Source organism: Danio rerio, chromosome 14 (genome assembly GCF_052040795.2).
Source record: "Danio rerio strain M-AB ecotype USA chromosome 14, GRCz13ab, whole genome shotgun sequence".
Taxonomy (NCBI): domain Eukaryota; kingdom Metazoa; phylum Chordata; class Actinopteri; order Cypriniformes; family Danionidae; genus Danio; species Danio rerio.
In genome coordinates, this window is record NC_141034.1 from 580,001 (window position 1) to 607,500 (window position 27,500).

General features: G+C 41.6%; 1 protein-coding gene across 1 annotated transcript in view; it reads right to left on the reverse strand.

The window, feature by feature from the left end:
* Window positions 1–27,500, reverse strand: part of fat4 (FAT atypical cadherin 4) — a 104,202-nt gene that overhangs the window by 41,555 nt on the left and 35,147 nt on the right. Inside the window, exons 2-7 of the mRNA XM_087280989.1 lie at window positions 26,922–27,053; window positions 16,621–16,882; window positions 16,132–16,482; window positions 10,862–11,466; window positions 8,404–8,721; window positions 8,072–8,246 (exon numbers count right to left, since the gene is read on the reverse strand). Of these exons, the coding sequence (XP_087137115.1) occupies window positions 8,072–8,246; window positions 8,404–8,721; window positions 10,862–11,466; window positions 16,132–16,482; window positions 16,621–16,882; window positions 26,922–27,053 (1,843 nt within the window). The remainder of the gene's footprint in view (window positions 1–8,071; window positions 8,247–8,403; window positions 8,722–10,861; window positions 11,467–16,131; window positions 16,483–16,620; window positions 16,883–26,921; window positions 27,054–27,500) is intronic.

The window sequence follows — 27,500 nt, forward strand, 5'->3', positions numbered from 1 at the left end:
TGCAGATACTGCTGCGTCATCGTGGACTGATAACGTTCACACGACGGCGTCTCTCAGATTTACAAAAACAAATGCTTCAGAGTTATAGACTTAGAAGATTCATTCATTCATTTTCTTTTCCGCTTAGTCCCTTTATTTATCAGGGATCGCCACAGCGGAATGAACCACCAACTTATCCAGCATATGTTTAACACAGCGGATGCCCTTCCAGCCGCAACCCATCTCTGGGAAACACCCATACACACTCGATCACACTCATACACTACGGCCAGTGTAGTTGATCAGTTCCCCTATAGCGCATGTGTTTGGACTGTGGGGGAAACCGGAGCACCCGGAGGAAACCCACACCAACACGGGGAGAACATGCAAACTCCACACAGAAACACCAACTGACCCAGCCGAGACTCAAACTAGAGACCTTCTTGCTGTGAGGCGACTGCACTACCTTCTCCCCACTACCTGTTGTCTTTAATAAAATAATAATGAATAATCTATCACATCTCTTTGCGCCGCGGCAGCAGATAAACCTGTTAGTCTTTACTCCAAAACAACCGGCTGGATCTACTTTATCCCTTACTTTATATCAACATCATTCATGTTTATTATACAATCAAGTCATAATTCTCAAGTTTTCCACTTCAAATCGCTCGAGTCACTCGTTTCCAAAGTTCAATGATTTGTTATTACTCAAGCAGGTCCTGAAAACAGTGACCACTGATGGGAACATACCCCAAATATTCTCAGAGCATGCTTTGTGAGCTGTGATGTGGAGCTCTACAGTAAAACAGCAGTGAGTGCACAGCAGTAAACTCTGAGGAGAAACAACTGAGACATTAAAGAGATCTCATTAAAGCGTTTTCTTTCCTACACTCTGACTTTCTCTCGGTTTCTCTGTTATCTGCCAAGCAGCTCTCGTTTATTCCTCAGAAATTCTGCCAAGATCGTTCCTCTGTGCACAGAAAAAACCCTCACTCACACTCACTCACTCACTCACTCCCTTGCTCCCTCACTCCCTCACTCACTCGCTCTCCATATTTAATGATTCACAAGTGTTTATTTGTGGTTGTGAATTGCATTATGGGATGTGGATCTCTTTTCTGTCCACTTCTGATGGTGAAAATTCAACTCTTCAGTTCAATAAAGTGACTTTTATTTGGCATTTTAGTATTTTGAAATAATATAATGTACACTCACTGGCCACTTTATTAGGTACACCTTACTAGTACCATGTTGGACCCATTATGCCTTTAGAACTGACCTAACCCTTCATGATTAAACAAGCTACTGGAAATATTCCTCAGAGATTTTGCTCCATATTGTCATGATAGCATCACACAGTTGCTGCAGATTTGTCGGCTGCACATCCATGATGCCAATCTCCCGTTCCACCACATCCCAAAGCTGCTCTATTGGATTGAGCTCTGGTGACTGTGGAGGCCATTTGAGTACAGTGAACTCATCGTCATGTTCAAGAAACCAGTCTGAGATGATTGAGCTTTATGACATGCTGCGTTATCCTGCTGGAAGTAGCCATCAGAAGATGGAGACACTGTGCTCATAAAGGGATGGACATGGTCAGCAGCAATACTCAGGTAGGCTGTGGCGTTGATGCTCAATTGGTACTAATGGACCCAAAGAAAATCTCCCCCACACCATTACACCACCACCACCAGCCTGAACCGCTGATACAAGGCAGGATGATCCATGCTTTCATGATGTCTGAGCCGAGCATCCGAATGTGTGAGCAGAAATGGAGACTCATCAGAGCAGCAACGTTTCTCCAATCTTCTATTGTCCAGTTTTGGTGAGTCTGTGTGAATTGTAGCCTCAGTTTCCTGTTCTTAGCTGACAGGAGCGGCACCCGGTGTGCTCTTCTGCTGCTGTAGCCCATCCGCCTTAAAGTTGGACGTGTTTGATAAGTCCTTATTTGAGTTACTGTTGCCTTTCTATCAGCTGGAACCAGTCTGGCCATTCTCCTCTGACCTCTGGCCTCATCAACAAGGCATTTGCGCCCACAGAACTGTTGCTCACTAGATATTTCCTCTTAGTAAAAGCATTCTCTGTAAACCCTAGAGATGGTTGTGCGTGAAAATCCCAGTAGATCAGCAGTTTCTGAAATACTCAGAGCAGCCCGTCTGGCAGCAACAACCATGCAATGTTCAAAGTCTCTTAAATCCCCTTTCTCCCCATTCTGATGCTCACTTTGAACTGCAGCAGATCCTCTTGACCATGTCTACATGCCTAAATGCAGTGAGCTGCCGCCATGTGATTGGCTGATTAGACATATGCATTAACAAGCTGTTAGACAGGTGTACCTAATAAAGTGGCCAGTGAGTGTATTAGAAACTCAGACGATACAACAATGCAAACTATTACAAATGTTCATAAAAGTCACTTTTTACCTCTTTTTAAGGTTAAAAGTTGATGGAAGAACGATCGAGATCCAAAAATGCAATTTAAAAAGCAGAAATAAACAGGGAAAAATAAAAACATGAATCACAAAATATGGAAAACGTTGATTTACGGATATTTTTTACAGTGATGTATCTGTAAAAGGGTGACTTTAGACTCTCTCTCTCTCTCTCTCTTTTACAGCCGTCTCTCGCGCCACACTCCGCAGAAAAACACAGATTTCCACATAATGACTGGAGTCTGCCAAGATCTCTGAGAGCTGCCAGCTTTCCTTCAGAGAGAGAGAGATCATATGGAAAGATATTGTGGAGATTTCTAGGGACAAAGAAAAGCCAGAGGTTAAAGGTCGAGACTAGAGAAGCGGAAAATTGAGAAGTGGAGCGCAGCATTCCAGCGGAGATGAAGGAATGTGTTGGGCAAGAGCATACACACTTACAGTAAAACACAGTAAAACACTCACACGGCAAACAGCGCTCTTCTCACTTAGATGTTGTGTCTTGTTTGAAGCCCGAATAACGACAAATCCTTAAATCAAGAAGCATTAAATACAGAATTTCTAGGTATTTGGTCTAGAATCAAGAACCAAGCTCTGTTGAATGCTTGATTCTGATTGGCTGATGAGCATTTTGAGCTGTTTGGTTATTGTTAAGACACAGCTAAAGTAGTTCCGGCAGGTTTAGAGCAACTCCAAATCACTGCTGAATGATTAGAGTTACTTCACAGCTACAACAGTTAGAAATCACATCAGAACACAACAGGAGGAGGACACTAGAGCTACACACAGGAGCAGTTTGAGGAGGATACACACTTGACAAACATTCAAACACAATGTGTGAACAGTGGAGACCAGAGGAGAAGAGCAACAAACACCTCTGGGATGTGGAGTTATAATACAGTAATGCATAGATATTATGCCTCAGATGACATCAGTCGTCAATTATTCCTTATATCTATTGAGGGAATGTTAAAAAAACATAACGTGTTTGATACTCCAACATTCAGATCTCAAAACATCCTCTCCCATAACTACATTTACATGCAAGCAAATAATCCATGTATGATCAGATTATTGGCTCAGTGGCTTCATAGAAACACCTCACCAGATCTGAGTGAGCTGAAGCAGAGGTGTAGACCTGGAACACTCTCATCGACAACACAAGCTCGGACTCACCATTCACATCCTACATGTGTCTTTTGTGTAGTCGACTGGTCAGTGAAATATTTAATGTTGAATAAAATAATGTTATGTCACATGAAAAAATGCTGCAGTACACGAAAAATAATGTAGTAAACACTGTTGTTGAACCACACTATCGTAAAGTACTTGAATGAATCTGCTATGGTTATTTTGCAGTTGCTAAGGTAACACAACAGCTATAGTAATTGATCTGTTGTGATGATTCTACAGTTGCTATGGTAACACAACAACAATAGTAATTGATCTGTTTTGGTGGTTCTACAGTTGCTATGGTAACACAACATCTATAGTAATTGATCTGTTGTGGTGATTCTACAGTTGCTATGGTTACACAGCAACTATAGTAATTGATCTGTTTTGGTGGTTCTACAGTTGCTATGGTAACACAACAACTACAGTCATGAATTTGTTGTGGTGATTCTACAGTTGCTATGGTAACAACAACTATAGTAATTGATCTGTTGTGGTGGTTCTACAGTTGCTATGGTAACAACTATAGCAATATAAACAAATGACCCAATAATGTAGTTTTCTACAACTATAAGGATTTTTTTTTACAATACCCCACAGTTTAATGTAGTAAAAACGACAGTATCCTACAGTATTTATCAGTTGACTGTAGTTAATATTACAGTATGCTGGAGCATTCATTAACAGAGTTGTAGATTCTATAATATATACGGTATAAAACACTTTACTATAGTTTGGCTCAAAAAAAAACTATACTGTAGTATTTACACTGACTATAGTATTTTTTTTAACAAAACAAATGGACATTATTGCTTTTTTCTGTTCTGAATGCATGAGGAATGCTAGAGATTTGCCTGTAATACATGATTCAGATTGGAAAATCAAACATGCATAAATAGAAATTTACCAATCTACACTCAAATTAAAGGATAAATGCCACCGCAGCCCGCAAAATCCTCCATCAGCATCAATCTTCAGCAGCTTAACTCAAGCAGACGTCCTCATTTACATATAGAAACTTGGAAAAACAGAAACTGTGATGGTCTGAAAAGGAGGACAGAGATTATAAAAATGAAATATTTTGGGCCAGACGAGCTGTAACTGCATACGCCGTGGACTAAATGCAGTAATAAAGTGTACAATGAGCTTCTCGACTGCGAATGGAAGCTGATTATTAAAGTTCACACTGCTGGAAAAGCCCTGAGGATTGGGGACATCGGGAATAAAGTGTTGCTCGGCCGGCGTCTGCTGAACGTGTCAATGGAAACACACATCACTGCAGGAATGGGAAAATCATTCAGAACGCTCCGTCAGCTGCATATATCTGACGATCAGGCACAACGAGCTCTTTCTGTGGAGTTTTCATTCATTTTCTTGTCGGCTTAGTCCTTTTATTAATCCGGGGTCGCCACAGCAGAGTGAACCACCAACTTATCCAGCAAGTTTTTACGCAGCGGATGCCCTTCCAGCCGCAACCCATCTCTGGGAAACATCCACACACACACATATACTACGGACACCTTAGCCTACCCAATTCACCTGTACCGCATGTGTTTGGACTGTGGGGGAAACCGGAGCACCCGGAGGAAACCCACGCAAACGCAGGGAGAACATGCAAACTCCACACAGAAATGCCAACTGAGCCGAGGTTCGAACCAGCAACCCAGCGACCTTCTTGCTGTGAGGCGACAGCACTACCTACTGCGCCACTGCCTCACCTTCTGTGGAGTTTATTTAAAAAAATAATGTTCTTAGAGTTTTTGTGTTGTTTCTAATACAAACATCCAAAAACTCTTAAATCAAGAAGCATTTTTTAGACAAGCAACACATTTTTGTGTTATTTTCAGAAATATTGAGTCAAAATGAAGTGAGTTTTTCATTAAAGCAAGCAGAATAATCTGACAATGGCAGAAAAAAATATATATTGTTTTTCCTTTTTTGACGTAAGATTATTTCACACCCCATTAACAGATTATTTCGCTTGCTTAAAGAAAAAATGCTTTATTTCGACAGAAACTCTAAGAAAAGCATGTTTTGCAGTGTAATGTTGACAGAAAGAAAAAACATAAACAATAATTTCATCTTGAAATTTAGTGACTTTTTCCAAAATGAATCATTTGAGTCAGTGAGTCAGTGATTCGTTCATAAAGATTTCTGTGGCTTCTAAATGAATCAGCCATTTTAAATGAGTCACTTTTAATTTAATTACTCGTTAAATTAGTAAAAATATTCTTTAATTATCATTATTATCAAAGTGAAAGCAAAATAATATTGTTTTTTTACTTTGTTTTACTGAAAAACTTGTTTAATTTAGTCTCTGAAAACAAGACAGCATTTAGTTCTTGCCTAAAAATGCTTAGAAATTGGAGAAGAAACAAGACAAAAACTCTAAGAAAAGCATGTTTTGCAGTGTAATGTTGACTTATGGGTCAAAAATGACCATTTCAACAGCTGAAAGAAAAACTTAAGCTATAATTTCATCTTAAAATTTGGTGACTTTTTCCGAAATGAATCATTTGAGTCAGTGATTCAGTGATTCGTTCAAAAAGTTTTCTGTTGGTTCTAAATGAGTCTATTTTGAATGAATTACTGAATCACTCTTAAGTGAATCACTCATTAAACTTAGCAAAATAACCTGTAATTATTAATATCGAAGTAAAATATGTGAATGTTAATCAATCTAAATGATGATTATTTTGCTTGTTTTAGGAAAACGGACCCATTCTTTCTGAAAACAAGACAATATTTAGTGCTCGTCTAGAAAATGCTTCTTGATTTCAGAATTTGTAGATGTTTGGACTAGAAAAAAGACACAAACTCTCTGTCAGAACATTTTTTTGCAGTGTGATCTTAATTATTTACTATACCAGGACCAAAGCAGTCTTTAAGCAAAGAAAATGTCAATACAGGCAATTACTGATGCTGAATCAGCTGTGCCGGTGTTTGAGCACGAGCGCAGACTGATTTACTGCAGATGCAGATGTAAAAAGCGTCTGCAGAGTGTGTGTGTGTGTGTGTGTGTGTCTGCGCCAGGACATCACTCATAGTTGGACTCTCTCTCTGCGCTGCGGAGACGTGTGTTTCCGGCTTCTGGCAGATACAGGACACTATTTACTGCCCAGAGCTGCTCCTGATGTCCAGAGCAAATCCCTGTCATTACAGAGGGTCACATGACCTCACAGGAATGAAGGACAGGCACCAGTCAGACCAGACGGGTTAACCAGAGTTAACCAGAACACACACACACACACAATCACACATGCATGCATACCAAGAAAAAGAAGTTTCAACTTATGCACACACACACACACACTCAAACACATCCACGTACACACACACACACAAATGCACATACACACAAGCACACAAGCAATAACACACACACACACACGCACACACACACACACACACACACACACACACACACACACACACACACACACACATACACACACACACACACACACACACACATAGTCACACACACATAGACACTCGCACAGATGCAAACAAACACAAACACGTATACACACACACAAATGCACACACACACACACACAATCACACATGCATGCATACCAAGAAAAAGAAGTTTCAACTTATGCACACACACACACACACTCAAACACCCACGTACACACACACACAAATGCACATACACACAAGCACACAAGCAATAACACACACGCACGCACTCACACACACACACACACACACACACACACATAGTCACACACACATAGACACTCGCACAGATGCAAACAAACACAAACACTTATACACACACACAAATGCACACTCATACACACACGCACACAGACATGAACACACACAAACACTCACACACACACACACGAACACTCACACACACACACACACACACACACACACACACACACACACACACACTCACATGCACGCATATACACACACACACACACACGCATATATACACACACACACACACACACACAAATGCACTTATAAATATACACACACAAACACACTCAAGAAAAGACGAATAGATGCACACATACACAAACAACAATGCATGCACACACAGACACACACATACAAAAATATAGGCATGCATGCACGCACGCACACACACACACACACACACAGAGACACACAGCTACCTTTTTGGAGACTCTGCATAGACATAATGTGTATATTCCATCATTTCATCCAAAATTCAAGAACTGTGTGTGTGTGTGTGTGTGTGTGTGTGTGTGTGTGTGTGTGTGTACTGTATGTGCATGGTCAGCATTATTGTCATCCGCTCTTACTTGCATCGTGTGCCATCATGATCTCTTTATGTGTGTGTGTGTGTGTGATCTGCTCTTACCTACATCATGTGTATCTGTGATCAGTGTGTGTGTGTGGGTGTGTCTGTGTGTGTATGTATTAGTGTGCGTTTGTGTATATGTGTTTGCAAGTATGTCTGTGAGAGTGTGTGTGTGTGTGTGCGCATGTGTGATGTGTCCATACCTGCATCGTGTGCAGTGATGATCAGTGTGTGTGTGTCCTGCGTCTCCCGGTCCAGGGTGTGTATCAGGTTGAGCTGCCCGCTGGCTGACAGACTGAAGGCTCCGGCGTCGTTCCCGCTGGACAGACTGTAGCTGATCTGACCGTTTGTGCCCAGATCATCATCACGAGCCACAACCTGACCATCACACACACACACACACACACACACACCAGCATCATATATATGACCGAGTGACACACACGTGTTCTAAATGTCCTCATGCATAAGTCATGGGTTCCCCGTGTTCCAGGCGTCGGTCGTCTGTGAGTCACAGGGAAGGTCTGCTGCTCACCTGTAGGATGTTCTTGGGCAGGTTTCCGAGGTTCTCCTGGACGCTGATGGTGTACGGCGAGAGCTCGAACACCGGAGCGCAGTCGTTCACATCCAACAGCACGATGTTAACGGTGGCTCGGTCCACACGAGGACTGCTGCCGCGATCCGCAGCCTGCACCTGCAGAGAGTACGAGGATCTGCTCTCCCGGTCCAGCAGCTTGGCCACAGAGATCACCCCCGTCACAGAGTCCATGCGGAAGTCAGAGTTCAGGTTCCCACCGGTGATGGAGAAGCGGATCTGACCGTTGGTTCCCTCATCGGCGTCGCTGGCGAACACCTGCAGGTGGACAAATGAACACATACCGTCTGAATTATTCGCCATCCTGTATATTTTTATATATTAAACAGAGCAGATTTCTTCAACACATTTCTAATCATAATTGTTAATAACTCATCTCTAATAACTGATAACTGGAGTGATGCTAAGATAATTTAAGAAATCTTTTGCATGAATATTCATTTCATTTGAATAAAATCAACCCAGGCTTATTCTGAAAACATAGTCCCGCGGACGTTTCTGGAGACAGCGGAATACGTCCCGGGAGGTACGTACGGCCGCGTTTATTTTTTTCAAGCGAACGTTGCGGGGCGGTGTGACGCTGTTCCCTTTCGCGCTTGCTGGCCGACCGCTTACCTCCTAGTGGAGGACTTCCCCGCTGCAACCCGTTTCGAGTCCGGCGAAGAGCGGTTTCAGCAATCAGGTAAGACAAAAACAGAATCCCAAAAATTAAGTAAACGAGTTTTGTAACAGGGTGAGAACGTGGTGAAATCCGAAAACACGGTAAAAAAAAAAAAAATCAGGGCTTTTCTTATTTTGGACGGCTTTTGTAAACTGTTGCTCGGGTTTAGGGAAGCGAGCGGGCGGGCGGGTCAGTCGGTAAAATTGGTTGGGTTTAGGGAAGGAGGAGGGCGGGTCAGCCGATTGGCCGGTTGCGCAGTCAATCATCCCGTCAGTCGGACAGCGGCCTCTGGTGGGTTCATGCGAGAACAGCGCGGGCGCGAACTGCACTCGCGAGAGGCGTTTGAGATGCGAAAAAGTGCACAGCAGCGGCCATTCGCGGATTCGCAAAAACAAAAACTGCAGCCGTACGTACCCGCCGGGATGTATTCCACGGTCTCCAGAAACGTCCGCGGGACTACGTTTTCAGAATGAGCCTGGGTTGAATAAAATTCTATAGACAGCTTTATAGAAAACAAAAAAAAGATGTTTATAGAATGATCTGTTGTGTGTGGTCTTACCCGACTTTTGGCCGGGATTTATGTTCATTAAGTCTGACCTCCTTTACTCATCATCCCTCCTTTTTGCTTCTTACAAAAAATCTATCAGGAGCCATGATCTATACTTCTGCGTCAAGTGCACGCGTATGCTACGGCGCAGCCTACGGCGTTGATGCATAGCCCTACGATTTGGCCGTCGCTGACGTTTACCTTTAAAAAAAATTATCTACACGTCGCAACGACGCGTAGCGCAAGCTCTGTGATTGGTCGGCTTGGTAGTGCTGACAAGTCTGGGCGGGACCGAGAGCCGCGTAAATGGTGCGAGCCTGATGCAGCGATTTTTTACAAGTGTTTACAAGTCCCGTGAAGGAGCTCCGGATGGAAAGTTTTGTTTTGTGTTTAACTCATAGTTAAAGTTGTTGCACGTCCGCCGGTTGCTGCCTCAAAATGAGCGAGTTTGAGCCACTTGTACATCCCGGAAGTGTTCAGGAAAAGCAAAAGACTCGACACAGAGACACATTAACACCTCACTGCAAACTAGCGTTTCAGAAGTGTTAATGCAGACCGACAGAGACAGCAGCAGAAGTATAAATGCACAGCTACACGCGTTGCCTGCGCCGTGGGTTACGCCGGTCACTTGATGCAGAAGTATAAACCAGCTTTAGTATAAATAAGATCATCATCATGTTATTTAAACTTTGTTTTGTCGACTTGCAACACTCACTGCGTGCCGACACCCTCGCTTAAAAGACTATATCGCTGGTTTCACATCGCATAACCACAACAGCTATTTGTCCGCCGTGCATGTTCACGGGACTTTCAGTTTGTTTTTGATTAAACTACATTGCTTTCATCAGCATTGGTTCGGTTGCACATGGAGAATAACGTCTTTATTCTGGGATTACCACTCTTATTAAATACACTTGCATAAAGTAAATCCTATCTCAAAGCATTTACTGGGGCACTGGCTATTATTACTGAGGCACGTGCCCCAGTGAATGGGGTCTAGCGATGCCCCTGACACCAACCCAGACAATCACCCCTGCACACGATTACACATGCGCAGAAAAGTTGTTGGAATAAAGATCAAGGTGCCATAATGCAATTCAAAAGCATAAATAAATGACTCAAAATGGAAAACTGCATTTTTACAGTGTCGTCTTTTACATATCGATCGCAACAGAATCATAGCATGGTACCTGCAGGATGTCGGTGCCGGTGAGCGTGTTCTCCTGGATTTCGATGTCGTAGATGTTCTGAGAGAAGCTCGGCGTGTTATCGTTTACATCTAAAACCATCATGATGACCTCCATGCTGGACGACAGCGGCGGATCTCCTTTATCGGTGGCCACGATAGTGAGCGTGTAGTTCTCCATCTCCTCCCGGTCCAGTTCTCCCAGCAGCGTCACTCCTCCGTCGATCATCCCAATCCCGAATTTACTCCCGAACGCCCCGCTCAGGGAATACTCCACATAGCTGTTGGGTCCGCTGTCAGCATCGCTGGCCTGCGCAGTAAACACACGCATGTCCACCGGCGTGTTCTCCTGGATGTAGGCCGTTCTCGGGGAGGTAAAGACGGGGGCGCAGTCATTGACGTCCAGCAGGATGATGGAGATCTGGGCGGTGCTGGTGAAGCGGGTGGAGGGTGGCAGTGCCAGGTCATTTACTGTGATCACCAGGTTATAAAATGACTGTGTTTCTCGATCCAGAGTCTTCGTTGTGTGTAAAACGCCGGTGTTCGTGATGCTGAACTGAGATTGAGGGTCGCCGGAGGCTATAGAGTAATGCAGATCAGCGTTCGGCCCTGAAAAATAACACACATATATATATATTTGGTATAAATAATGTAACACTAATAATAACACTATTAACATTTTCCCTGCAATGCAAAAATGCCTTTTTTTATCTGGATTCTAGTCCAAATACCTAAACTTTCTTAAATCAAGAAGAAATTTCTGGACAAGTAGAAAATGTAGTGCTGTTTTCAGAAATAATGAGTCAAAATTAAGTTATTATAAAATTATTAACAAACAAAATAATCTGCCAGTGGGTGAAGAAAAATAATCCTGTTTCGTTTAGAAATAACATTATTTTGCTTACACCATTGACAGATTATTTTACTGGCTTACTCTCGTTTATATTTTCAATTAAATTCAATTCAATTTAATTCAGTTATTATATTAAATATACCTGACTATTAACTTGTCAATATGTTAACTGCAAACATATTTTGTCCTTTATCTTTGCAAAAAAGATTGATTGCGTCAAAAATTTTTTATTTGGCATAATATATGTGTGTACTCTATATGTTTATCATGTATATATAAATACACACATGCATGCATATATTTGTGAAAATGCACATATATATATATATATATATATATATGCTCAACACATTTCTAATCATAATTGTGTTAATAACTCATTTCTAATAACAGGTTTATTTTCTCTTTGTCATGATGACAGTAAATAATATTAGACTAGATATTCTTCAAGACACTTCTATACAGCTTAAAGTGACATGTAAAGGCTTCACTAGGGTAATTAGGGTAACTAGGCAGGTTAGGGTAATTAGGCAGGTTATTGTATAATGATGGTTTGTTCTGTAGACTATCGAAACAAAATATAGCTTAAAGGGGCTAATAATATTGACCTTAAAATGGTGTTTAAAAAATTAATAACTGCTTTTATTCTAGCCAAAATAAAACAAATCAGACTTTCTCAAGAACAAATATTATCAGACATACTGTGAACATTTCCTGAATCTGTTCAACATCATTTGGAAATATAAAAAAAAAAAGAAATAAAAATTTAAAGTGGGGGACTTCAACTGTATATATATATATATATATATATATAAATATTTGGTATAATTAATGACAATAACACTATTAACTCTTTCTCTGCATTTTAAATAAATGCCTTTTTTATCTCGCTTCTAGTCCAATTACCTAAACATTCTTAAATACAGAAAGGTTTAGGTTTTGGACAAGCAGAAAGTATAGTGCTGTTTTCAGAAATAATGAATCAAAATTAAGTGTTTTCCTTTAAAACAGGCAAAATAATCTGCCCATCTGCCCTCTTGATTTTTCTTTTGACATAACATTATTTTTCCTCCACCGTTGGCAGATTATTTTGTTTGTTTTAGGAATAAAAAAATATATATTTTTGACTAAATTACCAAAAAAAAAAAAGGTATTCAATTTAGATTTGCCAGGGTTTTTTGTTCAAGTTAAAGCTAAAAATATATATTTTTCCCACAATCATGCCTCTTGTACATCATCTTATTATCTTTTGGCAGAAGCCTGGGTCATTTCCAGTCAAAAAAAAAAAAAACTTGGTGGTTAAATAGAGGTGACTTTAGACCAGGGGCTCATCTCCTGTTTCCAAAATGCATCACAAACTGCTTCACTAATAGTTCTGCTATGATAATTGTTGTGCATTATTAATCCCCATAACACTCTCCACAGTCCTCACTCCTTATTTGCAAATAACTAGACTACAGATGTCCATGTAAGCGTAGTCGTGTCTTTACAGTAAGTGAAAGATCCAGAATGGCATTCGCTGATTTGATTCAGAAGGGCTCTTGTTTGTCAGACCGCTCATCGCTCTAACTTTCATTCACCATCATTCACTTTAAAAAGCAGCCGCTCCACCTTATCTTTATATGCTTTACTCCCCCGAAATTTGTTTATAAAACATCAGTGTAGTTGATCAGTTCCCCTATAGCGCATGTGTTTGGACTGTGGGGGAAACCAGAGCACCCGGAGGAAACCCACGCCAACACTGGGAGAACATGCAAACTCCACACAGAAACACTAACTGACCCAGCCGAGACTCAAACAAGTGACTTTCTTGCTGTGATGCCACAGTGCTGACCACTGAGCCATTGTGACGCCCCATAATAACCTAATTTCGACTCATTATTTCTGAAAACAAGACAATATTTTTTACGTGTCTTGAAAATGCTTCTTTAGATATTTGGACTAAAACAAGAGAAAAACTCTGAGTACAGACGGCATTTCTACACTGCAGCTTGTGTAAATCTGCTCTGGAATGCTCATTATAGTGAAACGCGGTGTAGAAGTAAAGTTGAAAGTAAGCGTAGTCACATGAGGAGCACTAATAGAGCAGCACGTGGAGATGCTGTCTGCGTAGTACACTCAACTATTAATGTAGACACTGAACTGACTGTCTCACGACACAACATGTAGAGCACATGAACTCGCTTTCACTAATTAAGCAGAGATGAAAACCCCTGACGGTCAAACAACACACGCCAGAGGGACGTTCTGTAGGGGAGAGACGGACAGAAGTACCAATTCTCATACATACTGCTAAATTTAAAGACCATCTAAGATGCAAAGGTGACTTATATATTGGGTTTAAGCCCAGCTGTGTGTCAGCAGTGTGTGAACATATCCAGCCTCTAATGGGCAACATGCATTATTGTGTTTGTTCTAATCAGACTTGATGCAGAAACACTGTGATTGATGTTCTCGCTTTGCATGTGACATCCGAGGGGGAAAGCCCCGCCCACTAGTGTCCATCTCTCCACCTCATTAGCATAAACAGCAGCCCTGAGTGAGAAGCAGCCGTCTGTCCATTAGCCATTAGAGTGTTTGAGCTGCTGAAGATCATGTCAGCATAGACTAAGAGCATTATAGATGTGGTTTTAAGTAAGAACAATGTTATTAGATTGTTATTATATATAGAAGATTACTTTATTTCCCCCATTCTTTGATTATTTTGCTTCTTTAAAGGTAAAACTCTCTTTATTTTGACTTTTTATTTCTGAAAACAAGAAATTATGCAGTGTTTGTCTAGAAAATGCTTCTTAATTTAAAAGTTTGTAGATATTTGGACTAGAAACAAGACGCAAACTCTCATTAATAAAGGCATTATTGTTTCTGTTGTCTCTGTTCTCTGCTATATTACGAGAATGGCAGGATTTAGGCGTCATCGTGGACTGCGAGTGTGTTATTGTGCAGACATGCTGAAGCTGATGTAATGTGCAGTACAGTGTGTGTGTGTGTGTGTGTGTGTGTGTGTGTGTGTGTGTGTGTGATATGGATCTGCTGGTTCACAGTAAATGAGCTCTAATTGAGCGTCTGTAATGTGGATCTGACCAGCACTCATGTGGAAACAACACCATCGCCACTGTCACACACACACACACACACACACACACACACACACACACACACACCCCTGTTTACTAAACACACACACCACAACACTGGACTGGGGTTAGAGGTCACAGAACAACACACACACACACACACAAACACACACACACACACACACACACACAAACACACACACACACACACACACACACACACACACACACACACACACACACACACACACACACACACACACACACACACACACACACACACACATGGTTATTTTCGTAAACCAAAGCTAAAGCTATGATGGAATCAAATGAAATTTACCTGAACAGAATGGAAGTGAACTGAACATAACGGAATGGAACTGAATCAAATTGAACTGAATTGAATTAAATTGAGTGAAATGGAATTGAACTGAACTGAATTAAACTGAATGGAATGGAACTGAATGGAATTAAATTGAATTTAATGGAACTGAATATATTAGAATGAAATTCAACTGGACTGAACTCAACAGAATGGAATAGATTTGAATTGAACTGAACTGAAAGAAATGGAATCGAATGGAATTGAACTGAATGGAATCGCATGGAATTAAATTCAGTTTAATGGAACTGAATAAAATAGAAGTGAACTGAATGGAATTAAATGCAATTTAAACGAACCTAATAGAACACAATTGTATTAAATTGAATGGAATTTGATGGAATGGATTTGAACTGAACTGAACTGAATGGACTGAACTGAACTGAACTGAACTGAACTGAACTGAACTGAACTGAATGGACTGAACTGAACTGAACTGAATGGACTGAACTGAACTGAACTGAATGGAATGGAATAGAATTGGACTGAATTTAATTTAATTTAGCCTAACTGAATTGAACTGAACTGAACTGAATTGAACTAAGCTGAATTGAACTGAACTGAACTGAACTGAACTGAACTGAACTGAACTGAGCTTAGCTGAGCTGAACTGAACTGAACTGAATTGAACTGAATGGAACGCAACTGAACTTAACTGAATGAACTGAACTGAACAGAATTGAACTCAATTGAACTGAACAGAACAGAACTGAACTGAATGGAATAGAATTTAATTAAACAACTGAACTGAACTGAACTTAGCTGATCTGAATTGAATTGAATTAAATTGAACTGAATGGAATGGAATGGTACTAAATGGAATGGAACTGAAGTCAAGAACTGAATTGAAATGAACTAAACTGAACTGAACTGAATGGAACTGACTTGACATGACCTGAACTGAACTCAATAGAAATGAACTGAATGGAACTGAACAGAATTGAGTAGAGTAGAGCTGTTACCGTGGTCTCGGTCCGCTGCGCTCACAGTGAGGACAGAGGCTCCAGCACTCAGACTCTCCAGGATGGATGTGGTGTAGACGGAGCTGTTGAAGAGCGGTGGATGGTCATTGACGTCCAGCAGATTAAAGTAGACCCGCACCGAGCTGGAGCGGCCGCCACCATCCGCAGCCCGCACCGTCAGGATGAAGAACGGCTGCGTCTCGAAGTCCAGCGCTCGCGTCACATTGAACACACCGGTGATGGGGTTCAGGAGGAAGGTGGAGTCCTCATCATCCTCCTCCACTGAGTACGTGATCTCGCCATTCACACCAGAGTCACCATCACTGGCCAGAATCGCTGCCACAATCGAGCCTAAATGGAGAAACACACAACAGAACATCATAGACTCTGATTGGCTGAAATCATCAGTACAGCATCATGGGTAATGTAGTTTAGTGCACACTGTTACAGGAGTGCTGATTGTGAGTTGTGATTGGCTGAGGGCTGTACCTGGACTCATGTCCTCTGGGATGTCGAATGAGTAGACGGAGCGGCTGAAAGTGGGCGTGTGGTCGTTGATGTCACTGACGGTAATGTTGACCCAGATGTCGGAGGACTGCTGCCCGTCGTCCGCCCGCACCAGCAGAGAATACTTCGACCGGCGCTCGCGGTCCAGACGCCTGGTGGCGCTAAGTTCACCGGATTCTGGATCGATGCGGAAACTATCGTCCGCACCGCTGATGATGGCGTAGGTCACCAGAGCGTTTGCACCCTAAACAAACACATACACACATGAATGAATAAATAAATTAGAAAATTAAGGAATTAATTAACAGTAAAAAGAGTACATGAATGAATGAATGAGTAAATTAATTAAAGAATTAAAGAGTAAATGAATGAAGGCATAAATGAATAAATGAATGAGTGAATTAATGAATGAATGAATGAATGAATGAATGAATGAATGAATGAATGAATGAATGAATGAATGAATTAATTAATTAATTAAAGAATAAAAGAGTAAATAAATGAAAAAACTAATTAATAAAAGAATAAGTAAATGAGTGAGTGAATAATTAAATGAGTAAATTAATTAATTAAAGAATGAAAGAGTAAATGAATGAATGAGTAAATAAGTGAATGAATGAATAAATGAATGAATGAATGAATGAATGAATGAATGAATGAACTTGAGCGAATTATTGAATAAATGAATGAGTTAGTGAAGGAGTGAGTAAATAAATGAATAAATCAGTAAATTAATAAATAAAAGAGTTAATGAATTGTCGAATAAATGAATGAATGATTGAAAGAATGAGTGAATTAGTAAATGAATGAATAAATAAAGGAGTGAATGAATGAAAGAATAAATGAATGAATGAGTGAATGAGTGAATGAGTGAAATAATAAATGAATTAATGAGTAGATGAGTGAATGAATGAATGAGTAAATGGGTGAGTAAATCAATGCATGAGTAAATAAATTAATTAATGAACAAATGAATCTGTAAATTAATTAATGAATTAAGGAATGAAAGAGATAATGAAGTAATTTGTGAGTAAATGAATGAGTTAACTAATTAATGGATGAGTTAATGAATTAATGAATGAGTAGATGAATGAGTGAATGAATGAATGATTGAGTGTGTAAATTAAATAATGAATAAGTCAAAGAATTTAAGAATGAATGAATAAAAATATGAATAAGTGAATGAGTGAATGAATGAATTATTGAATGTGTAAATTAATTAATGAATAAGTCAAAGAATGAAATAATGAATGAATAAAAGAAAGAAAGAAAGAATGAATGAATGAATGAATGAATGAATGAATGAATGAATGAATGAATGAATGAATGAAATAAACTGTATAAGAACACTCGCTCTAAGTGCTGAACTTGCAGTAAGTACCAATTAGTGAGAGTGCAAAGTATTTCATTTCCAGGCGGGTGTTGAGTTTCTGAGGGTCAGATCTCCAGTCTGCAGCTGACAGGCGTCAGAAACACAAACCCAGTAGCGCGCACACACGCGCACACACACGCACACGCACGCACACACACACACACACACACACACAGAGAGAGAGAGAGAGAGAGAGAGAGAGAGAGAGAGAGACAGTATACACACACATACACACACACACACAGACACAGGCTCTTTGAACTGTGCAGATCTGCGGTTCCTCTATAAATTGAGCTAATAGATCCCCTGATACCTGCAGTGAACAGCCGCTAAACATCTGATCCTGTGGCGCTCTGTAACGCGGCACATCAATACCAGCGCTGACAGATCGTGACGTCCCCGTTTGAGCAGAGCACAAAATGAGTTCAGAGCCACGCATTAAAGAAGAGACGCTACACCACATCAAAGAGCAGAGGAACAAAACCACTGCAGATACCAGCACATTCAGCAGAACACAGAAGATCCCATCAACAAAACCCCAGACAGCAGCAGATGACTAGAGTGTTTCACTTACAGTACATGCCCATCACCTGATCACACTCATATTCCTGAGCATCTACTCTATTAACTTACACCCCTAAACATTATATCAACTGCATAGCAACCACCCTGAACATTGTAGCAATTGCATAGCAACCACCTTAAACATTGTAGCAACTCTATAGCAACCACCCTTAACATTTCAGCATCTACATAACAACCACCCTGAACATTGTAGCATATGCATAGCAACCACTCAGAACATTAGAACATTACAGCAACTTTATAGCAACCACCCTGAACATTGTAGCAACTGCATAGCAACCACACAGAACATTGTAAAAACTGCACAGCAACTACTCTGAACATTGTAGCAACTGCATAGCAACCACACAGAACATTGCAGCAACTGCATAGCAACCACCAAAATATTGTAGCAACTCTATAGCAACCACCCTAAACATTTCAGCATCTACATAGCAACCAATCAGAACATTGTAGCAACTGCACAGCAGCAACCCTTAAAATTGTAGCATCTGCATAGTAACCACCGTAAACATTGTAGCAACTGCATAGCAACCACCCAGAACATTGTAGCAACTGCATAGCAACCACTCAGAACATTGAAGCAACTGCATAGCAACCACACAGAACATTGTAAAATCTGCACAGCAACAACCCTGAACATTGTAGCAACTGCATAGCAACCCCCTTGAACATTGTATCAACTGCATAGCAACCCCTCAGAACATTATAACATTATAGCAACTGCATAGCAACCACTCAAAAGTAACTGCACAACCACCAAGAACATTGTAGCAACTGCATAGCAGCTGCTCAAAACATTGTAGTAACTGCATAACAACAACCCTGAACACTGTAGCGACTGCACAGAGCAACCACTTTGAAAAGTGTACACTGCATAGAAACCACCCAGAACATTGTAGAAACTGCATAGCAACCACTCAGAACATTGAAGCAACTGCATGGCAACCACCCAGAACATTGAAGCACCTGCATAGCAACCCCCCAGAACATTGTAGCAACTGCATAGCAACCACTCAGAACAACCTAGCAACTGCAAAGCAACAAACCAGAACATTGTAGCAACTCTCTAATGTAGTAACTGCTTAGCAACCACAGGTTTAGCATCAGTCGGATGCTCTGAACACTGAGCCGTTCAGTCAGACTCTCTTTCTCAGTGTCGTGGCTCTGCTGGAAGAAGGAAACAGCGAGTGTCTGAGCCTTCATTGATCAGTGCAGCAGACCTCTGGATTTCCCATCAGCCACCGGGGCCCTCAGACGCCCCTCTTCCGTCTGTTAGAGCAGTGATGGGCTTCTCAGACTCCTCCACTCCATCAGACCAATGCAAACAGTGAAACGCAACAGACGGAAACTCACTCAGAGTGAGAGGAACAATCCAGAGGCTGGTCTGCTGCTCACGGGGGAGAAACTACTTCCTCTCACCAGGGTTATTAGTGTTAACCAGAACTACAAGTAAAACTGATGAAAAACACACTCCAGCACTACTGCATCCGACACACACTTCAGTAGAAAAACACACACACACACACACACTTTATTTAACTAGTTGCTAAGGTAAGACTTCAAATTAAAACTAAAATAAACATTTATATAAAAAACTAAGGGCACATCTGGGTAAATACCGAAAATAAGTGACTAAAACTACAAACTGAAGACATTTTAAAAACAATAAACTAAAACAAATCAGTAAATTACAAAATAATAAACATCAGTACAATAAAATCTACATAAACCATATAGCAACTGCATAGCAACCACCCAGAACATTCTAAAAACTGCCTAGCAACAAACTAGAACATTGTATCAACTGCATAGCAACCACCCAGAACATTCTAAAAACGGAATAGCAGCAGCAGCAGCAACAACAACAAAACAATGTAACAACTGCATAGCAACCACCCAGAACACCTTAACAAATGCACAGACACCTTCCAGTAGACCTCAGGAACAGCACAGCAACCACTCAGTATACCCTAACAAGTGTATAATAACAAATCAAAACATCGTAACAAATGCATAGCAACCGCATAACAACCATCCAAAACACCCTAACAACTTCACTGCAACCACCCACAATGCAAAAACAATCACCCATAGTAACAGCAGTTGCATAGCAATGAACCAGAACATTGTAGAAATCACATAGCAACCACCCAGAACACCCTAGCAACTACACAGTAACCACCCATGTCACCCTAGCAACTCAGTTACATCCAATCAAAACATTATAGCAACCGCATTACACCACTCAAAAGACTCCAGTAAAAGGACAGCAACCACCCAAAACACTCTAACATCTGCATAGCAAGTTAAGCAACAACCAAAGCATCATAGCAACTGCATAGCAACTACCCAGAACACATTAGCAACTGCATAGTAAGTTTAGCACCACACCAGAACACCATAGCAACTGCATAGCAACCACCCAGAACATCCTAGCAACTGCATAGCAAGTTTGGCAACAAAACCGAACACTATGGCAACTGCATGGCAACCACCCAGAACACCCTAGCAACTGCATAGAAAGTTTAGCAACAAACCAGAACACCATAGCAACCACCCAGAACACCTTAGCAACTGCATAGCAAGTTTAGCAACAAACCAGAACACCATAGCAGCTGCATAGCAACCACCTAGTACACCCTAGCAACTGCATAGAACGTTTAGCACCAAACCAAAACACCATAGCAACCACCCAGAACACCTTAGCAACTGCATAGAAAGTTTAGCAACGGACCAAAACACCATAGCAACTGCATAGCAACCACCCAGAACACCCTATTAACTGCATAGCAAGTTTAGCAACAAACCAGAACACCATAGCAACCACCCAGAACACCTAGCAACTGCATAGAAAGTTAAGCAACAAACCAGAGCATCATATCAACTGCATAGCAACAACCTAGAACACCCTAGATACTGCATAGCAAGTTTAGCAACAAACCAGAATACCATAGCAACTACATAGCAACCACCCAGAACACCCTAGCAACTGCATAGAAAGTTAAGCAACAAACCAGAACACCATAGCAACCACCTAGAACACCCTAGCAACTGCATAGAAAGTTAAGCAACAAACCAGAACATCATATCAACTGCATAGCAACCAACTAGAACACCCTAGCAACTGTATAGCAAGTTTAGCAAAAACCACAACACCATAGCAACTGCATAGCAACCACCTAGAACACCTTAGCAACTGCATTGCAATTTTAGCAAAAACCAGAACACCATAGCAACTGCATATCAACCACCTAAAACACCGTAGCAACTGCATAGCAAGTTTAGCGACAAACCAGAACACCATAGCAACTGCATAGCAACCACAAAGAACACCTTAGCAACTGCATGGCAAGTTTAGCAACAAAGCAGAACAACATGGTAACTGCATAGCAACCACCTAGAACACCTTAGCAACTGCATAGCAAGTTTAGCAACAAAGCAGAACAACATGGTAACTGCATAGCAACCACCTAGAACACCTTAGCAACTGCATAGCAAGTTTAGCAACAAACCAGAACAACATAACAACTGCGTAGCAACCACACAGAATGCCATAGCACTACGCAAAACTTCACACGGAACAGTTTTCAAAGTCTTGAACCCTCGCCATCTATCCCCTGTGTGAGCAATGGATGTGTGACAGAAACTGAGCTCTGCTTTACACGCAGGCTGCAGGATCAATCAAAACGATCAGCTCCAGTTTCAGTATTTGTGTTCATCACACGTCCAGCAGATCCAGCAATCCAGCTCCAGTGTTAAGCTCCAGGACGGATGTGGGCAGAGATTCTGGACACGGAGCAGATACAGGAATAACCCTGGACTCCATTCAGACATGCTGTTAGTGGCCGACGCTAAAACGGATGACTTCTGGAGCCCAAAAATCCCATAATTCCTGTCCATCGTGCCAAGATGAGATTCAGTTTGAGGTTTTCAAAAAACATACCCTGAAAACGAGTAAGAGAAGGCACAGAAGAGATCTCGATGGTTTTATGAAAGACGATTTAAATGTGTTCTTTTTTTAAGACCTCCTTTAATGTTGGTCTCTGTGTGTGAAAAAGATCAGCAAAGTTACGAGAACAGTCCACTGGGAGATATTTACTATATCAATAACACTGTTTCTGGACGAACTCAATGCCTCCGCTCTAATCCTGAGTGTTCTTCCAGGAACAAACATAAAACTATCGTAAAATAACTCTGTCCAAGGGGGCGGAGCCTGTTTATAGTTGTGTTCATAGTGTGTTTCTCCTGTTTCACACTGCTGTTTTTAAGTTTGACTGAGTTTTTACATAACCCTGTGTGTGTTTGACACTAAAGAGAAAACTTGAAAACTGGTTTATTGCTCTAACTGTGTGCTTCATGTCAGAAAACTGTTCATCAGGAGTTAAAACGGGCATAGAAGGGCTTTAAAGTCTGCGTATAATAATATTGTACAATGTTTATTTTGCTAGCTCACACTGTTTAACATTCATATATTGCAGTGCAACCACTCAGAACACCCTAACAGCCCAGCACACCATAGCAACTGCATAACAACCACTCAGAACACCACAGCAACATCACATCAACTACCCAGAAAACCATAGCAACTGCATAGCAACCACCCAGACCACCCTAGCAGCTGCAGTACAACCCCTCAGAACAACCTAACAACAGCCCAGAACACCATAGCAACTGCATACACCCACTCAGAACACGACAGCAACATCACATCAACCACCCAGTAAACCCTAGCAACTGCATAGCAATCACATAAAACATCCTAGCAGCTGTATAGCAACCACCCAGAACACCCTAACAACAGCCCAGAACATCTTAGCAACAGCTTAAGAACCACTCAGAACACCCTAGCAACATCACATCAACCACCCAGAACACCCTAGCAACTGCATCAAAACCAAGCAGAAAACCCTAGCAACTGCAGTGCAATCACTCGGAACACCCTAACAACAGCCCAGAACATCGTAGCAACAGCTTAACAACAACAACAACAACCCAGAACACCCTAGCAACAGCACATCAACTACCCAGTACACCCTAGCAACTGCACAGCAACCAACCTGAACACCCCGATAGCAGCCCAGAACACCATAGCAACTGCATAACAACCACCCAGAATGCCCTAGCAACTGCATAGCAAGTTTAGCAAAAATAAAAACACCATAGCAACTGCATAGCAACCACCCAGAACACCCTAGCAACTGCATAGAAAGTTTAGCAACAAACCAGAACACCATGGCAACTGCATAGCAACCACACAGAACACCCTAGCAGGTGCATAAGAACCACCCATGACACCCTAACAACATCACATTAACCACACAGAACACCCTAGCAACTATATCACAATCACCCAGAAAACCCTAGCAACTGCAGTGCAATCACTCAGAACACTCTAACAACAGCCCAGAACATCTTAGCAACAGCATAACAACCACCCAGAACACCCTAGCAACTGCATAGCAACCACTTAGGACATCCCACAAACAGCTTAGAACACCATAGCAACAGCATAACAAAAACAACAACCCAGAACACCCTAGCAACAGCACAACAACTACCCAGAACACCCTAGCAACTGCATGGCAACCACCCAGAAAACCCTAGCAATTGCACAGCAACCAACCTGAACACCCCGATAGCAGCCCAGAACACCATAGCAACTGCATAACAACCACCCAGAATACCCTAGCGACAGCACATTAACCACCCAGAACACCATAGCAACCATAGTGGACGTAATGCAAAAATTAATTAATATAAGTTAATCCACTGAGGAAATATGCATTTAGATTAGACACACCCCTCTTAACGTTAGTTGGCTATGAGGGAATGATGAGCAAAAAGAAAGCCCCGCCCATAATCAATATTCAGCTTTAGTTAGAGGTGCATCAACACACTGAAATAAAACCCTGTGCAAATATTTAATATGTTGTTGTCAGAGTAACTGAAGCTCGGGCTGTAGAGGCTCCGCCCTCTTCTGGAAAGCTTATTGGATGCTCTCTAATGAGAAAACCCCGCCTATAAAACCACCTGACACTGCACTGAGCAGCCAATCAGAGTTGACAGATGGCTGACTCTATTAGTAGTGTGTATTCAGTGGAGCTCATGGGAGCGTCAGATTCCTCTCGCCGTTCAGTTTAATGTCATTTTCCTGTCAAACGCAGAAGGATTTAATAGTTGAGACTGAACTCAGTGATGTAAAGTGAACTTGAGTGCTCTGTCTCTCAGGGATCGAGCGCACGGCTGCCAACAAACCTTCAGCTTCAGACGAATCCAGCAGGTGAGACGACGCACTGAGAATCAACACTGGAAATCAGCTTTCAGTCTGAATACCGTCACAGAACATCAGTTTATTAGACTGTGTCGCCCTCTTTTCTGCTTGATTAAATTTAATCTAGCGCTGCGGAAATGTGTCAAACGCTGCATATCGTCTGTGCTCAGAGGCGGAGCCAAACAGACTCCTCCCACACATCTGCTAATGTCATTATCCACGGCAATCAGCGGACACACGTTATAGGAGGAACTCGAGTCTCATTTATAGAGCAGAAGATCACTGAGAGTCTTCAAAAAGACATTATAGAAAGACCTAAAAACCATGTGCCTAACAACCACCCAGGACAACCGAGCAACTGCATATTGACCACCTAGAATACCATAATAACAGCATAGCAACCACCTAGAACACTAACAACCATACAGAACACATTTAACAGCCTAGCAACTACCCAGAACACACTAGCAACTACAGAGCAAGCACCCTAGCAACTGCATAGCAACCACACAGAGTACCCTAGCAACTGCAAAGCTACTACCAAGAACACTCTAACAACTGCATAGCAACCACACTGACCACCGAAAAAGCCTAACAAGCACACAAAATACAATAATAACTGCATAGCAACAACCTAAAACCCCAAACAACCACCCAGACCACTTTAGAAAGCCTAGTAACCACTCAAAATACCCTAACAACTGCATAGCAACTACACAGAACACCTTAACAACCATCTAGAAAACCCTAGAAACCACCCAGATTACATTAAAAGGCCTAATAACCCCCCAAACACCATAACAACTGCATGGCAACCACACAAAACACCCTAACAACTACCCAGAAAACCTTATCACCCCTAACAACCAACAAGGTCACTTTAGAAAGTCTCGTGATCAATCGAAATACACTAACAATTGCATAACACCCACTTAAAACACCCTACCAACCCCTACCAACCACCCAGACTACCTTAAAAAGCCTAACAGCTCCCCAAAACACCACAATAATTGCATAGCAACCACACTAAACACCCTAGCAACCACCTAGAACACCCTACCAACCCTAACAATCATGCAGACTACTTTAAAAAGCCTAAAAGCTACACCAAGTACTTTGACAAAACTACACCAAATACTATGAAAACTGCATAGTAACCACACGAACACCCTAACGACCACCCAGCACACCCTAACAACCACCCAGACCACTTTAGAAAGTCTAGTAATCAAACAAAATACTCTAACAATTGCATATCACCCACATATAACACCCTAACAACCAGCCAGAACACCCTACCAACCCTAACAACTACCCATACTACCTTAAAAAGCCTAACAGCTCCGCAAAACAACATGATAATTGCATAGCAACCACACAAAACACCCTAGCAACAACCTGGAACACCCTAACAACGCTAACAATCACACAGACTACCCTAAAAAGCCTAAAAACTACACCAAATACTATGACAACTGCATAGTAACCACACAAACACCCTAACGGCCACCCAGACAGCTTTAGAAAGTCTAGTAATCAAACAAAATACCCTAACAATCGCATAACATCCACATAAAACACCCTAACAACCAGCCAGAACACCCGACCAACAACCAGCAAGACCACTTTAAAAAGCCTATACAACAACTGGAGATCCTATAAAATTGCAGAGAAACCACCCAGAACACCTTAAAAACCCCCATGAACATCATACCAACTCTAACAACCACCCAGACCACTTTAGAAAGCCTAGTAATCAAACAATATACCCTAACAATCGCACAACACCCGCATAAAACACCATAACAACCAGCCAGAACACCCTACCAACCCTAACAACCACCCACACTTCCTTACAAAGCCTAGTAACCACCTAAAATGCCCTAACAACCCCTTACAACCACCCAGAACACACTTAATCAGTCAGTGTCTGTTGTGCTCCATGCTTCAGTTTGCATTGGTCTGACTCGTCACAGTGAGCGCAGCACCGGAGTGTGTCTCTCAGGTGTGTGTAGTAATCCTTCTGATGATGTAATCCGAGTGTGTGTGTACCTCGTCTGCATCTGTGGCTGTCAGCTGCATGATCCTGAAGCCATCGGTGATGTTCTCCTGGATGGTCACGTCCAGCATGTCGGTGGGAAAGATGGGTGGGTTATCATTGACGTCCTGCAGAGTGATCTCAACCTGATGAAGAAACACAAACATTCATGAGGAAAACAACAACATCAATGCGTTCACACACACACACACACACACACACACACACACACACACACACACACACACACACACACACACACACACACACACACACACACACACACACACACACACACACACACACACACACACACATGTACATCTATCTTTACGGGGACTTCCCATAGATTAAATGAGGTTTAAACTGCACAGACTGTATATTCTGTCCCCCTACACCAACACTACCCCTAAGCCCACTCCTCACAGGACACAATCTGCTGTTTTACATTCTCAGATCACTTCATTCTGAGTGATTTATGAACTGTTTACCTTGTGGGGACCAAAACAATCTCGCCATGAGGTCAAAATTGACTGGTTTTCCTATACTTAACGTAAAGAAAACAAGGTGCACACACACACACCCACACAACC